General features: G+C 40.8%; 1 protein-coding gene across 2 annotated transcripts in view; it reads right to left on the bottom strand.

Annotated features, from left to right (window-relative positions):
* The window catches only part of CLIP4 (CAP-Gly domain containing linker protein family member 4), a 65,474-nt gene that overhangs the window by 39,406 nt on the left and 8,559 nt on the right, over positions 1-17,509 (bottom strand). For both annotated transcript variants that reach the window (XM_073338632.2, XM_073338633.2), the window contains exons 2-7: positions 15,648-15,697; positions 14,868-15,015; positions 9,680-9,819; positions 8,299-8,392; positions 7,410-7,571; positions 397-515 (exon numbers count right to left, since the gene is read on the bottom strand). In XM_073338632.2, the coding sequence (XP_073194733.1) occupies positions 397-515; positions 7,410-7,571; positions 8,299-8,392; positions 9,680-9,819; positions 14,868-15,000 (648 nt within the window). In that variant the 5' untranslated portion in view covers positions 15,001-15,015; positions 15,648-15,697. The remainder of the gene's footprint in view (positions 1-396; positions 516-7,409; positions 7,572-8,298; positions 8,393-9,679; positions 9,820-14,867; positions 15,016-15,647; positions 15,698-17,509) is intronic.

Raw genomic sequence — 17,509 nt, 5'->3', positions numbered from 1 at the left:
AACACTGCTAGGCACTAAAACCAAGGACATGGCTAATTACAACAACCTAACACACACCAGCCTGCTAACCCTCAATGGCCCACATCAAACCCCTTTTGCACAAACAATCTATCCCTTATTGCCCACTTTATTTCAAGGGACCTCCTAAAGTTACCCATTATGCTTAACTGTGTCCCAATTTGTATTTAGCACAGAAACGCTGATTTCTTTCCCCAGACATGAAGAACTCTGGGTAGTTTGAAAGCTTGAACCCATCACCAACAGAAGTTGGTCCAATAAAAGATACCCCACCTACTTTGTCTCTCATATCCTGAGACCAACCTGGCTACAGCAACATTAAACAGTCAAAATAATTACTTTTCATCCTTTTGGTTCATCTGAAATCTTACACCTTACCCTAAAGGCAGGATTCGCTCCATGTTCCAGTAAACACTTCACTGCTGCAGTACACAAGTTAAACGCAGCAATATGCAAAGCTGTTCCAAAATCGAAGTCACTGCAGGTGGCATCCACATCTGCAATTAAACATCACGAGTGAGAATGGAAGAGGTGTTACTTGAAACATTTCAACATATAAATAAGCACTATCTTCTGTAACCCAGATGCTGATGAATGGTGATTTTATGTAGCACCCCTCCTTAATCATATATATATATACACACACACATATATATATATTCTTTACAAACTACCGTCTTCTAACTTAGTTAACTCCTGTCATTGCATAACGCTAACTGCTAATAGCTAAGTAGCAGATAGCACATAAGACTGAGCATTCTGGGTAAGTAAAAAAATGCTTGTACATTTATATTTCTATTCATTGTTTAAACAGGTAAAAACTTGGAAAAAGCTGTATTTTCCAGCCAACTGTGTTCTTTTTTATTGGACAAACACTGATTGCACCTCCACTTCCCTTATTTACTTCATAAAAAGCAAATGAATTAGTGATAGTAAAGGGTCTTAGATTGACAGATTACAGAATGAAATGTTATAATCCAATCAAGAACAGGTACAGTATAATACAAATTCCCCTAGATTACCCCAATGTGCCTCAACCTCCTTTTGGAGCAATAACTTTTAGCTAATAGAAAAGAGTTCAGTCTCAATATCCAATCTATCTTTGGCATCAACACAGAGGCTAACAAAATGGGTGCCAGTTCAGGATGTGGACATTTGTCCACAACGCCAATTCATTTCACTTATGGTACCAAGCAACCTTCATATGACTTTCAGATATTACTAATCTAGTTCAAATTTGAATCAGTAGCCATGAAAATGGACACAGAACTTTTCAACTCTGAGCTATCTAACTTCAAAAAGGTTGTGTACATGGCACACCAAAGCACACCAGTGCTCTAATGTGTTGCAGTCTAACTGTCCCATCTAGACCCTGCTGACATACTTTAAAAGGTATCTATTTTGCATTAACATAGTCCTGTTTGAAATGGGACTACACCAATGTGAACTATGTACCTTTATATATAAGCTTGAAATTATCAGTAAAATATCTAAGATAATCCATCTATAAGACCAGGCAAATTTGCATGCCTAGTTAGGCTATCAACCAGACATTTCCATGTCCATATATGGCCTGATTTTCAGAGTTGCTGAATACCGATATCACCAACGAAAGTCAATGAGACCTACAGGTGTTCAGCACCTCTGAAAATCCAGTCTTTTTTTTTTTTTTAAATGAAAGCCTTCAAATATATCTAGTAGACCACCATCATGTCCTCGAAACTTAGTGACACATGTTGAGGTTATTAGCATTACCCCTTTATTGCATTTTACACTGACTAAATTATAATATTCAAAAACCTGTCAGAGAACACTTCAATCTCTTTGGTCACTCGATTACAGACCTAAAAGTGGCAGTTCTTCAACAAAAAAATTTCAGAAACAGACTCCAATGAGAGACTGCTGAATTGGAATTAATTTGCAAACTGGATGCAATTAACTTAGGCTTGAATAAAGACTGGGAGTGGATGTGTCGTTACACAAAATAAAACTATTTTTCCATGTTTATCCCCCCACCCCCCTACCGTTCCTCACACGTTCTTGTCAACTGCTGGAAATGGCCCACCTTGATTATCACTACAAAAGATTCCTCTGACCCCCGCCCCGCTCTCCTGCTGGTAATAGCTCGCCTTACCTGATCACTCTTGTTCTATCAACTTCATGAAAATCTCATACAGATACAGACAGACAGAATCTTCCTTTCCAAATGCAAACAGATGGACATCATACCAAAAGGACTGAAGGTAAAAAATCCATTACAATCTACATACCACACAGACTATGCTGACGGCTTGTGCCACACACTCTCAAAGAAACTGTGGAACCACCTGATCAACATCCTCTACAGCAAACAGGGAAAGATTAAGACTGAGCTCTCAAAACTGGATACTCTCATAAACAACCAACCTTCCACACAAACTTCCTCGTGGCTGGACTTTACAAAAACTAGACAAGCCATTTACAACACACACTTTGCTTCTCTACAAAAGAAAAAGGACACTAAACTACTACATGCCACAAGGGGCCACAACAGTAGGTCCCTTAACCCACCCAGCAATATTGTTAATCTATCCAACTATACTCTTAGCCCAGCAGAAGAATCTGTCCTATCTCGGGGCCTCTCCTTCTGCCCCTCCACTCCCACGAACATGGTACAGTTCTGTGGTGACCTTGAATCCTCTTTTCGACATCTCTGACTCAAGGAGTATTTCCAACACACCTCTGAACAACATACTAACTCACAGAGACCTTCCTACCAACACTACAAAAAGAAGGATTCTGGGTGGACTCCTCCTGAAGGTCGAAACAACAGACTGGACTTCTACATAGAGTGCTTCCGCTGATGTGCACAGGCTGAAATTGTGGAAAAGCAGCATCACTTGCCCCATAACCTCAGCCGTGCAGAACACAATGCCATCCGCTGCCTCAGAAACAACTCTCACATCATAATCAAAAAGGCTGACAAAGGAGGTGCTGTCGTCATCATGAATAGGTCAGAATATGAACAAGAAGCTGCTAGGCAGTTCTCCAACACCACTTTCTACAAGCCATTACCCTCTGATCCCACTGAGGGTTTCCAAAAGAAACTACACCATCTGCTCAAGAAACTCCCTGAAAAAGCACAAGAACAAATCCGCACAGACACACCACTAGAACCGCGACCAGCGGTTTTCTATCTGCTACCCAAGATCCATAAACCTGGAAATCCTGGACTCCCCATCATCTCAGGCATTGGCACCCTGACAGCAGAATTGTCTGGCTATGTAGACTCCCTCCTCAGGCCCTACGTTACCAGCACTCCCAGCTATCTTCAAGACACCACTGACTTTCTGAGGAAACTACAATCCATCGGTGATCTTCCTGAAAACACCATCCTAGCCACTATGAATGTAGAAGCCCTCTACACCAACATTCCACACAAAGATGGACTACAAGCCGTCAGGAACAGTATCCCCAGTAATGTCATGGCAAACCTGGTGCCTGAACTTTGTGACTTTGTCCTCACCCATAACTATTTCACATTTGGGGACAATGTATACCTTCAAGTCAGCGACACTGCTATGGGTACCCGCATGGCCCCACAGTATGCCAACGTTTTTATGGCTGACTTAGAACAACGCTTCCTCAGCTCTCGTCCCCTAATGCCCCTACTCTACTTGCGCTACATTGATGACATCTTCATCATCTGGACTCGTGGAAAAGAAGCCCTTAAGGAATTCCACCAGGATTTCAACAATTTTCCACCATCAACCTCAGCCTGGACCAGTCCACACAAGAGATCCACTTCCTGGACACTACGGTGCTAATAAGCAATGGCCACATAAACACCACCTTATACTGGAAACCTACTGACCGCTATGCTTACCTACATGCCTCCAGCTTTCATCCAGACCACACCACAAGACCCATTGCCTACAGCCAAGCTCTACAATACAACCGCATTTGCTCCAACCCCTCAGACAGAGACAAACACCTACAAGATCTCTATGAAGCGTTCTTACAACTACAATATCCACCTGCTGAAGTGAAAAAACAGACTGACAGAACCAGAAGAGTACCCAGAAGTCACCTACTACAGGACAGGCCCAACAAAGAAAATAACAGAACGCCACTAGCCATCACCTTCAGCCCCCAACTAAAACCTCTCCAATGCATCATCAAGGATCTACAACCTATTCTGAAGGACGATCCCTCACTCTCACAGATCTTGGGAGACAAACCAGTCCTTGTTTACAGACAGCCCCCAAACCTGAAGCAAATACTCACCAGCAACCACACACCACACAACAAAAACACTAACCCAGGAACCTATCCTTCAAACAAAGCCCGTTGCCAACTGTGTCCACATATCTATTCAGGGGACACCATCATAGGGCCTAATCACATCAGCCACACGATCAGAGGCTCGTTCACCTGCACATCTACCAATGTGATATATACCATCATGTGCCAGCAATGCTCCTCTGCCATGTACATTGGCCAAACCGGACAGTCTCTACGTAAAAGAATAAATGGACACAAATCAGACGTCAAGAATAGTAACATTCAAAAACCAGTCGGAGAACACTTCAACCTCCCTGGTCAATCAAGTACAGACCTAAAAGTCGCAATTCTTCAAAAAAAAAAAACTTCAAAAAGAGACTCCAAAGAGAGACTGATGAATTGGAATTAATTTGCAAACTGGATACAATGAACTTAGGCTTGAATAGAGACTGGGAGTGGATGGGTCATTACACAAAGTAAAACTATTCCCCACCCCCACCCCCATTCCTCAGACGTTCTTGTCAACTTCTGGAAATGGCCCACCTTGATTATCACTACAAAAGTTTTTCCCACCCCCTCCTCCCCGCTCTCCTGCTGGTAATAGCTCACCTTACCTGATCACTCTTGTTACAGTGTGTATGTAACACCCATTGTTTCATGTTCTCTGTGTATATAAAATCTCCCCATTGTATTTTCTACTACATGCATCCAATGATGTGAGCTGTAGCTCAAGAAAGCTTATGCTCAAATAACTTTGTTAGTCTCTAAGGTGCCACACGTACTCCTTTTCTTTTTGCGGATACAGACTAACAAGGCTGCTACTCTGAAACCTGTCACAACATATATGAAAACAAAAGTACATAGACAAAACCTGAAGGCATGTTTAAACACATTTCCAGCTTAACTGGGTGCCCTGTACCATTACTTGGGAACTATCTGAAGGGAAAGAAATATGTAGCAATACAGTTTGTTGTGAATGATGTATATGGGATTATATACCAGAAGTATGACACATAAAAACATTATTTCATTCCCAAGGAATGAAACAGTTCTCATATCTGAATACGTTTGTCAATTTGAGGATAAACCAGTTCTCTATATAGGTTCACTCTAAAATTCTTAGAATTGAGAATGTTATGTGGAGGCATGCAGGGCATTTTACTGCTGCAGTAAATCAAGCTCATGTGGTAACTGGCTCTTCTTTGGAAGAGTGTCTCTAAATTCATGCCATACTCATTACACCTTTTGCTTGAAAGGTTACATATATCTTGTGACTTTTTTTTCCAGAACAGGTAAAGTAGGGACCCCTCCAAGGTACACTTGGGTCCCTCCATACAGCTCACGGCAAACAAACAAAAAAAAATGTTTTGTTTGTACATGCACACTTGTTTCTCTGCAAGATCTGAAATGAAAGAGCAACCACATTCTTATGGAACAGTCTGCCCAATTAAGTCTTGTTCCCAAAATGTTAAGAGTATCTCTTACACTAATCCAAACCTCCTGACACATTACGTCAACTAATATAAACTGTATCAGACAGGTTGTTTTATAAACATCTTAGGGCAATCACATTATTCTTAGGTTGTGGGTGTTACGCATGTGGGAGCTGATGAGGTGCAAGTTATTTATTTGTTTATATGTTTTCTTTATTTGGACAAAACCCTGACCTTCCTTGGAACCGCTGTGCAGGAGAACTGAACAAGTATGAGGCCAGGTGTTTGGCACAAGAGCCATTCTGATGCTGCAGGTCATGAAGAGACAGGGGGAGGGTGGCTGTTGCAACATGATGCTGACTGCTCTTCTGAACATGAGCAATAGTGGTTTGTCTCTTGTTGCTGGCTACAGTTTGTGGCCCTTACACTCTCAGGAGATATGGCACATTAGAAGGGAGACTTCTGGCTAGTGTTCAAGCACTGTGGAAAGATCCAGGCTTTCCTCAAGCAGCATCAGGGATTCAGCGAGAAAGGAGCTCCCTACAACAACAGAAGTCAGGATTTTGCCTTTTAATTGCACCCCTAGATATGAGTGCCTGCCCACCCTCCATTTGTTTTTGAGAAATGCTAAAGCAGTCACTAGCATCTATGCTTATGGATTAATACTCTGACAATTCCTTATACAAGATCGGGTAAACAAACCCTGTGTGTCTACATGACGTTTTAAGAGATGAAATGGGGTACTGAGTTGTCAATATTTATAAAAGGATACCTTTTCAGTGTTTAAAATGAAGTCTTTTTAATTACAGCTAGTTAAAAAGAAGCATCTGACAATTCCACAAGACAGCACAACCAGAAGGATGTTTATTTAGTACAATGCGCAAACTGTTTATTGGTGTAGATACTCACGCAGATTAGGAACACAGTAATATTGGCTTCTGCTTCAGAAACCAGTGTCAGTTACCTTTTGCATTAATATAATGGGTTAGACTTTAATTATTAATTTATACTATTATTTGCAGAACTTTAAATGCATTTATAACTACCAGTGAGGTCTCCCATCCCAATCTGTACCCATTCTACTATCTCAGATATGACACTTTAGTTGCTTCGTTTTTAAATGGGCAGTAGAGGTGAGACATATGAACACGTCAATAGCGGCTCCAATTGCTAGCAGCATGCATCTTTTTCACCTTCTGTTATGTTCACCAGAACTGATCTACCCCATAGCCTGCTTCTTCCTTTCTGAATCTTGATCACAAGGGCACCTCAGAAAGCCTCAGATTTCACAAATAGAACAGTTGTGCTCGTTTCTCCACATCTGCTCTTTCACTCTGCCAGCAAATGTTTAGAGGTGAGTAAACTGACGCTCTATTACCCTTTCTCCGCCTCCGCTCCCCCCTTCCCCCCAGCCATTCCCTTACTTCTCATTCACTATTTACGAAGTCTGATCCCATCATACTCTCTCTTCTTTAAAAACAACCTGGCCTATGCACTACAGCATAAACTCAGTTCAGAGAAAATGGACCGAAAAAGCAAACTAAAGAGAATGAGAAATAACTTTAAAAAAAAAATTATGGGAAAGTGCAGCTTCATCTATGCCTACACAACCCCATTTACTGGATGGATCAGTGGGGTTAACAGAAGGACAGAATGGCATATTATCTAAGAAAACTGATACTTGATAATACCTACCTTTGGGCTTTGCATTTTTCAAAATAACTCTAATAAGTTCTGGAACATCAAAGTAGGCAGCATAATGCAAAGCATTCATATTTGTCCAGCGACTACGCAAACTAGTATCTGCACCCAGATCAATAAGGTGAGAGGCGAATTTGGCAGCAGTCTCAACATCACCTGCAAAGCAGCTTTTTTTAGAAGTTGTTTTAAATGTTAGGTAAGAGTTTAATAGTGTGGTATAAATATACCAGCCTAGATATCACATATAATGCATTAGAAAACATTTGTATTCCAAATTATGGCTACACAGAGCAAAGCCTAGAGAAAGACATTTTGCTACAAAAAGGCTCTCTTGCGGATTAGGCAAGAAAGGAATCATGGGCATCAGAGGCAGGCCAGGGATGTGGTGGAGTGAGGCTCCACAATGCCTAATTTTCAAACCTTCTGCCAGCAAAGTTAAAGCTCCATCAGCCACCCCACACCCTTTTGCTGGAGCAGAGTGGAGAACTGGGTTCAGTATCAGTGTAAAAAGGTACTTTGATAGAAGCCAATAGGAGTCATCAAGAAAGAGAGGGCTAAAGGCACTCTTATTTCCTATAAACGTGCATGAAATGCAACCAAAGATTCCTTTTCTCTCCCAAGGAGCCTGAGATTTCAATATTACCAAGTGAGAAACCTCTCAGTTATGTTTAGGTTTTTTAATTGGTATTAATACATACAATAATTACTGCATCATCCCTTCTAATAGCCATTAAGGCACTATACAAATAAAATGTTTACAAAAGTTAAGGCCAAGCACTAGCAAATTTACTATAAGGAACAATTTTGAAACGGAAGAGGGGTAGACTCTGTGATTTATCGAGGCAAACAGTTCCATTTCTAATTTCTGTTTTTCTTTACTCACCAATACCATGAGCCCCTGACTTGCAGGTGTAATGTAAGAGAGTCATATCAGTCAGTCCATCTCTATCATTCACACTGCAGCCTCTATTAATGATCTGCAGAAAAACAGCACATGACTGGTGTAATTATTGAATAAATTCTGCTTTCACACATGGACTTATGCATTTGTTGTGTGGAGACTAGCAAAGCAGTTTGCTAAAGTGGACTACCAGTGCAATGTACAGTAGAACCTCAGAGTAACAAACACCAGAGTTACAAATTGACCAGTCAACCACACATCTCATTTGGAACAGCAAGTACACAATCAGGCAGCAGAGACCCCCCCCCGCCCCAAAAAGAGCAAACACTATACAGCACAGTACTATGTTAAATGTAAACTACTAAAAAAAAAAATACAAGGAAAGTTTAAAAAACATTTAACAAAGTAAGGAAAGTGTTTCTGTGATTGTTTGATTTAAATTAAGATGGTTAAAAGCAGCATTTTTCTTCTGCATAGTAAAGTTTCAAAGTTCTACTAAGTCAATGTTCAGTTGTAAACTTTTGAAAGAACAACCATGACGTTTTGTTCAAAGTTACAAACAACCTCCATTCCCAAGGTGTTCGTAACTCTGAGGTTCTACTGTGGCTATACATAACTCAGCAAAATGGATAGAAACAAATGACTAAATATCATTATTAACCTTTAGTGCTTACAGGTTTTAAATAATTTTTCCATCATTAGCAACAGCTTGGCTTTAATGTGTTGAAGAGTTAACTTTTCCAGTTCAGATGCAATGCAGCCCAGGAAAACTAAATCTATTTAAAACACTAATTTCACTTCCTCGCCCACACTTTAATCCTTTGGTCCCCCAGTACCCTGTTAAAACCTGTAGTTATAATGTTGTAAGAAGAATGCAGTCGGGAATATCTGGAAAAGCCTACAAAACCTGATGAAATAAGAAAAAAGGCTTCAGCTTCCAAGTGACTTAGATGCTTTTGGAAGTCCTACCTTTAACTTCTGACTTAGTTTTAATTTAGTTTGTCAGAATTTTAAAAGTTACTGGAAACAGAAAAGTGGAAGATGGGAAATCCTAATCATTTTAGTTCCAAAAAGAACTTCTCTATTTGTTTCTTCAACCCTCCCTTGCTTCCTTCTCACAATTTTCTTGAATAGTTATATACTGATCTTCCTTCTCTTTTGCAAAGATAGCTGAACGTCACCTCTACTGTGATTGGTGCCTGTATCACTGGTATGCTGATCAGTAGCTACGTGCTATAAGGCAAAAACAATCTCTTGAACCTATTATTTCGGCTGTTGAATAAGATCAGTTCTGAACATTATCAACACTATACCATTTTTCTTTAACCCTGAAACTGTTCAGGAATCCTCCTTCATTCCTCACCTCATTTCCAATTATATCAATGTTCTGCTGGACCTGTGGGACCCATTGCCGTAAGATGGCGAACAATTCAGAAACTGATGTTTTAGGGTTGAAAAGAATTTCTTGGCATGCTGCATCATTAGGATCGAAGAAGGAGAACTCTGTTTTTTAAGAAAAGATATGAAGCATTATATGCACATTTGGGTATTACAATGCTTCAACAATGCATCTACTTTTCAAAACTTTTTTGAGGCAAGAAGTAGGGAGGAGATGCGCAGATTTGAAATTCAGAATCACAAGCAAATTCAGCCTCTTCCCTTAACTTTTTATCTTTTCTTCTCATGGAGGCCTGGTCTACACTTTGTGAAAGCCACGATTCAGCAATCAGTATAGCTGTGTTGGTGCTCTGGGGCCGAGTTTTAAGTTTAGACAAGGACATGCAAGTGTTTGCAACAATTATGCTAACAAAAATTTACCCATGCTTCAGGCTGGTCACAGACTGCTGAATCAAAGCTATTTTTGGGTGCAGACAAGCCCTTAGTAGAGTCAACTACAGTGATGGAACTTGCACCTGCTTATTCAATGTTATGAATCTTCCCCGCCCCGCCCTCTTCCTCCTCAAAAAAAAATAAATCACAGAAAAACCATGCACACATATACATGACATCCAGAAGCACAGAAATAAAGAATAATCAGGATAATAAGGGAAAGGCATTCATTACATGATGTTCAGAAATTCTACTGAAATCGATGGGGGCTGCAGGTACCCAGAACCTTTGAAAAATCTGGCCATCAACCACCAACTTCAGAAAGAATTCTCTTTTGCAAACTTGAAACTCACTTATAATACAACCCAAAATGCAGGCATCAAAGATACAGCCTTCCAGATTAAAAACCTATGCATGGCAATGTATGTCCTCGACGCACACAAGGTAGTAATATGCTGTTTATTAGGGAAAAATTTTAAACCCTGAAAAGAAGAATTTGGATAGCTATGATTATTTGCAGGAGGAATGGAAGCGAGATGTGTCTTACTCAGCCAGTGATTGGAAACTGGAAATCACTGAACTTTTATCACCCCAAAGGCTACTATGGTGCTGCCTTCTAAAAGGTTTATAATGAAAGCACCAAATGTCAACTTGTCTTCCATCAGTTGCAGATATAGGGCTAGCTGGACATAGATATTACTCCGAGTAAATACAGGTCTCACACTTCTGAGACAGGGCTGACAGCGTGACACTGGAGGAGTTGAAATGGTATAAACTACCTCTGGATGCATTGCCACGACTTTTCCCCACAAAGCAAGAATCACAACTTCAATTGGGTCAAGAGATCAAGCAAATGAGGCGCGCACACATCAATATTCTAAAGCTTCTTTCATCACATGTCCCCTTGACTCCAAAGGGAAGAAAATAGAGTAGAGCTTCAAAGCTGTTTATCACTTAGGAATTCTAATTCAAACCCAAATTCTGTCAAAAATCTCAACTCTCAGCACCACTCAAGCCTTGCTTCTTAACACAAGCCACCCTGCACCAACAAATCAGATAGCTTTGGGAATAAATAGAATGTACGCATTATATTTATCCTCTTTCTAGGCCCAAGAAAATCTCATGCTGAAAGCTACCACAGCAAGTCACAAGCAGGCAGTGGGTTAGCCATGATTATCTCCCATGCATCTCCTCCAGATCTCTAAACTGCAAGAAAGCAAATACTCACCAGCAACCACACACCACACAACAAAAACACTAACCCAGGAACCTATCCTTGAAACAAAGCCCGTTGCCAACTGTGTCCACATATCTATTCAGGGGACATCATCATAGGGCCTAATCACATCAGCCACACGATCAGAGGCTCGTTCACCTGCACATCTACCAATGTGATATATGCCATCATGTACCAGCAATGCCCCTCTGTCATGTACATTGGCCAACCCGGACAATCTCTACGTAAAAGAATAAATGGACACAAATCAGACGTCAAGAATAGTAACATTCAAAAACCAGTCGGAGAACACTTCAACCTCCCTGGTCACTCAAGTACAGATCTCTCAATTCTTCAACAAAAAAACTTCAAAAACAGACTCCAACGAGAGACTGTTGAATTGGAATTAATTTGCAAACTAGACACCATTAAATTAGGCTTGAATAAAGACTGGGAATGGATGTGTCATTACACAAAGTAAAACTATTTCCCCATGTTTATTCCCCCCCCCCCCCCCCCCGACTGTTCCTCACACGTTCTTGTCACCTTCTGGAAATGGCCCATCTTGATTATCACTACAAAAGGTTTGTTTTTTTTTCCCCTCCTGCTGGTAATAGCTCACCTTAACTGATCACTCTCGTTATAGTGTGTATGATAACACCCATTGTTTCATGTTCTCTGTGTACATATATATCTTCCTTCCGTTTTTTCCACTGCATGCATCCGGTGAAGTGGGTTTTTGCCCACAAAAGCTTATGCTCAAATAAATGTGTTAGTCTCTAAGGTGCCACAAGTACTCCCGTTCTTTTTGCGGATACAGACTAACACGGCTGTTACTCTGAAACCTGCTAGGAAGTTGTTTCTCTATTATGTACTGGAAGGCAACTTTTTAATATAACGTAATAACCATTTGGGTAAAAAAAAGCTATAGTATTCTAAACAAATACTGAGGAGAGAAACTAATAAAAAGCGTATACCAGTTCACCAACTATGATATCCATGCCAGTAAACAGTAAAAGGTTTTATAATCCTGACAGATAAACAGCACAACCACCACCATATTCAGGAAGAAAGGATCTGATAGGAGGCTAAAAAAGCAGATCCAATACCCTTGGTTCTTACCCAATACCTGCTCTCTCAAGGCACACACACATTGCTGAAGCTAAGATCTAGATACCATAATGAGGTAATCAGAGAGAGTACCCAAGCTGAGCAGCAATAACTATCATTTTGGTATGGTTATGGTTAAACAGGTGACTGTAAAATGGTATCATTGTACTCATCACAGAGGCTACATAATCTAATGGCTAAAGCATGGGACTGCAAGTCAACAGGGCTGGGTTTTTACTACTAATGCCCTGTGAGACTTTTTGAAAGTCTCTTCACATTCAATGAAAAGAGGATAATGCCCTTCATCGTCCCCTACCTCAGTTTCCCCAAAATCTAAAATGAAAATACCACATGCCACACTTAAATCTCCAATAGAGTTGAGGAATAAATAAATATTTGTTAAATGCTTTGAGATCCTCTGACAGAAGAAGTTATAACTATATTATTGACAGTTCTGCTCACTGGTCCTGATTCTCTTCATTACAGTTTTATAATAGGTTAAAAACAGTGTTTCAGAGTGAAGCTGGAATAAAGCTGGTACGGTAGAGTTCAGACTCACTGTGTGTATTCAAATCTGTTTATTATTTTGATACAAATAAAAGTTATTACTTTTTATTCCTGATAGCTTCATACAGCTCTGGAAGCACGATGAAATTGTTATCTGAATGTAGAAGCATTAGAGTTAAATAATGTACAAACCAGAAAGGGTACAAGTTAAACTTTCAGATCCCAGACTGAGTTTGTGGTGCTGGTAGTAAAAAGAAATTATGTTTTTGACCGGTAAACTGAGCAACTTGTCTATGGAAAGTTAGAGAACAAATATGAACCCCACGACTCAATTTTTACAGAGTCCTTTCAGCATGTAACTGCACTTTAAATAACAAAAAAACAAAACTTTGAACACCAAGTCGTATATAGGGATCTATAAATAACAGAGCAAACCTCCATATTGTTTACATTAGGGAATTGCCTAGAACCCCAAACATGGATCCAGCCTCATTGTGCAAAGTAACAAAGAAAACAGTTCCTGACCCAGAGAGCTCACAATTTGGGTTTGACAGACAGACTTCAACAGGTGGACAAAACAGAAACAAGGTGGTATGGGAGATCAGATGAGGTTACATTTAAACAAAGTTCAGCAGAACAACAGAAGTCCCGCTTCTGACCACTTGCCTAACTAGTGCCAGATGGTGGTGACTTGTGTCCTTTCCCTGCTCTGCCTGCCTCCATATCACAAGAAGATTCTAAGGAAAGATGTAGGATAGAGTGGTGCCTGCCTTTACATATTCAGATGGGAAGTTTTTCCCCCCACATACCGGGTGCAGAATGGGAGAGACCAGGGAGGTACTTGAGGGAGAAGTGGAAAAACAGGCAATCTAGGCCAGCATCACTCGCACAAATGATTGGCTCATTGAGTAAGTAAATCTATCAAAAAGGGTGGGACTAAGTATTGAAAGATATATATTCACATATTAAAATACAACACGTTCAATCCTTCAAACCTTAAATCCCAGATCCTCACACCAGCAACAGAGGTTGGTCTCAAGAACATTAATTCTCCTGAACATAGAATACTACAGTGTTCAGCAGCATGGAAGTAAAATAAAGATGTTATATGGAATCAATGTCTGGGGAAACCAGAATTGAAAGATAGCTTTTCACACCTCCCAAGCACCCTTGATATCTGAAGGGAGGGTAGAGATTTTCTTAAATATTTCCAATTAATCACTAAATCAAATGGGATGATATTTATTTAACCTGTTTCAAATATATAACTCTATTTTCAAAGGATGAATATAAAGACAATTTAATAGTGGAATTTGCCTTTTTGAGATACTATCTTGATGTAAGTGATACTGTTCTCCTTAGTAATGAGCACAATATTTCCAATGGAAGTTTTCTTTCCCACAAAGTCCCACTGTGTGTTTCGAAAATGGAGTAGTTATGGGGCCTCATTCACTAGAAAACTGGTCAATTCTTAAAAGTGATTTTAAAATATTTTCAGGCACTGCACCCGAGTCAACCTGCCAATTTTTGTGGATTTACAGCACTTTTTTTTTTTAAATTTTGACAACTTTCACTTCCGTGTTGATGGGGGAGGAGCCTACAAAAACCAGGGAAAGGTCACGCTGACTGAATGTACAGAAGAAATAGCAAAACCAACTGAAAACAAAGTGCTTTGAAATGCACAAACTAGAAAATAATTTTTTCCACTAATTTAACTTGTAGAAATTTCAGGTATTACTTGTAATAAACTGTAGATACATTTTCAAAGAGAAATATAATTTTTATATTGATGGTATTCTTTTTATCTCACTTCCCTCTCTTAAACTCAGGCACTGCACATGATCTCAAAGTAGTTCCACAAACTCTTGCCTTCTATAAATATACATACCACAGTCCGAAGGCATTGGTGCTGCTGCAACTGAAAAAGTAACTGATGTTTCAGAGCCTGGGAATAAAAACTGATATCTTTCAATCAATGAATCTCCTTCTTGGGAAGGTTCTGGGAGATCCTCTATGGTCATCTTCTAGAAAGCCACCTTAAACAAAGAGAAAAAACCCACTCCAAATACTGTAGGCTACATTCTATTACAATACACAACTATAAACAGTGATTTACACTGAAGTTCATCTCTTTCCTTTTTGAAACATGCAAAAGATTGTAATTATTAAAGTTTTGTGATAATAAGTACAAACTAGTAGCTTGAGCATGCTCCTGGGAACACCACACCCAAGTTGTAATCCTGTCTGTCATGGATTGGCTTTATTGTTTTAGGGAAGTCATTTAAAATCCTTGTCTCAGTTTCTCCATCTGTGAAATGGTCGAAGAGATATTGCCATAGTTCACAGGCATGCTGTAATGTGTAATGTCTGTACACCCTTATGAAAATGTGAAGTGCTAATTATTACTCATCTTCAGCATTCTCATCTCAAGCTTCACCTCCCTTTCCTGCCCCCACAAACAAGAAACCAGTCAATCTACCTGCTCCCTCTCCCAAATATGGGAAGTGTTCTCACCATGTTAATCTTCCCACGGACAGCGCCAACTCTCATGGACTGATTCATTCCTGAGCCTTGCCTAAATTTCCCTGTGCCCCTCCCTGCCCTGCCTGCCTCCATATCAGTTCCCTTCCCAACTTGCCTGCCCCAAATTTTAAAACAGTGTACTTACCGTGCTGTAACCTCCAGTACTTCCAGCCAACTTTCTAAACCCAGAATAACCTAGTAAAAAGAAAAAGAAAAGGAGTACTTGTGGCACCTTAGAGACTAACCAATTTATTAGAGCATAAGCTTTCGTGAGCTACAGCTCACTTCCTCAGATTAAAATCAAATGGCCATACAGAAATAGTCAACAGCATGATTAATTACAGTTTCTATTAGCCAGGCTGCAATCTAGTCCAATCTTATAAACTGAACAGGATCAAATGAGACTTGGTCAGTAAATGTAGAAGAGAATACCCACCTTAGCAAGCACCATAGGAGCTGGCACTAATTCTCCGAACTGAGTCAAAACAACCATCATTCTGCTAGGGTAACTGTGCTACTGGAAATACTATCTTTTGGATGAGAAACTGAAAACCTAGGTCCTGGGCACTCACACTTAAAGGTACCATAACACTTTTTACAAGAATTCAGGTGCCATAACACAAGGGTTACTACTTTCTGCTTCCCTAAACTTCTCATGCAAATGAAATGGTTTCCAATCATGTTTACTTCCTGAAAAGTTAGATATATTACTAAAATACCACAATTTCAAAGTGTTTTCTCCAAAAACAAAAAAACCCACAGAGACATCCCATCCCTATGGATCACTACACTTACTTCTGGCTATTGAGTAAAAACATCTAGCTAGTGACTCTGTAAACTTCTATTCACAGAAAGAGTAACATAATCATCAGTTATATAGTTCTGTCACATATACCAATCAAAAGAACACTAAGGCCTAAATAGTTAGGTGTGAAGTTTAAACAGGGTAGATTCTACATAAAGTTAGTAGATCACAATCACAGAATCATAGAATTGTAAGACTGGAAAGGACCTTGAGAGGTCTTCTAGTCTAGTCCCCTGCACTCATGGCAAGACTAAGTATTATCTAGACCATCCCTGACAGGTGTTTGTCCAACCTCCTCTTTAAAATCTCCAATAATGAAGATTCCAAAACTTCCCTAGGCAACTTATTCTAGTGCTTAATCACCCTGACAGTTAGGAAGTTTTTCCTAATGTCCAACCTAAACCGCCCTTGCTGCAATTTAAGCTCACTGCTTCTTGTCCTATGCTCAGAGGTTAAGGAGAACAATTTTTCATCCTCCTCCTTGTAACAAACTTTTATGTACTTGAAAACTATCACGTCCAGTGGTGAGCTGGAGCCGGTTCGCACCGGTTCACTGGAACTGGTTGTTAAATTTAGAAGCCCTTTTAGAATTGGTTGTCCCGCGAGGGTTCTAAAAGGGCTTCTAAATTTAACAACCGGCCAAAAGTGGCGCCTTAGGCGCCAGCTCCATGGGTGCTCCAGGGCTGGAGCACCCACGGGGAAAATTTGGTGGGTGTAGAGCACCCAGCGGCAGCTCCCCGCCCAGCCCCAGCTCACCTCACCTCACCTCTGCTCCACCTCCTCCTCTGAACGCACTGCCCCGCTCTGCTTCTCCGCGCCCCCTCCTAGGTTTCCTGCGAATCAGCTGTTTGCGCAGGCAGCCTGGGAGGGCTGAGAAGCAGGCGGTGGCTTAGCACTCAGGCCCAGGGAGGCGGACAGGAGGTGAGCTGGGGCGGAGGGGGGGAGGCGCGAGGTGGGCCGCTCGCACCGCAGCAGGTAACTCGGGGGGCACGCAGGGGAACCGCTTCCCGCCCCAGCTTGCCTCCACCTCCCTGGGCCTGAGCGCGAAGCCACTGCTTGCTTCTCAGCCTTCCCCAGCTTCCCACGAGAACAGCTAATTCGCGGGAAGCCAGGAAGGGTGGAGAAGCAGAGTGGGGCAGCGCGTTCAGGGGAGGAGGCAGAGGTGAGCTGGGGCGAGGAGCTGCTGGTGGGTGCTCTGCACC

The sequence above is a fragment of the Lepidochelys kempii genome, chromosome 3 (assembly GCF_965140285.1).
Source record: "Lepidochelys kempii isolate rLepKem1 chromosome 3, rLepKem1.hap1, whole genome shotgun sequence".
In the NCBI taxonomy this organism is placed as follows: Eukaryota; Metazoa; Chordata; order Testudines; family Cheloniidae; genus Lepidochelys; species Lepidochelys kempii.
Note: the sequence above shows the minus strand (reverse complement) of the source record. Positions and strands in the feature narration are given on the sequence as shown.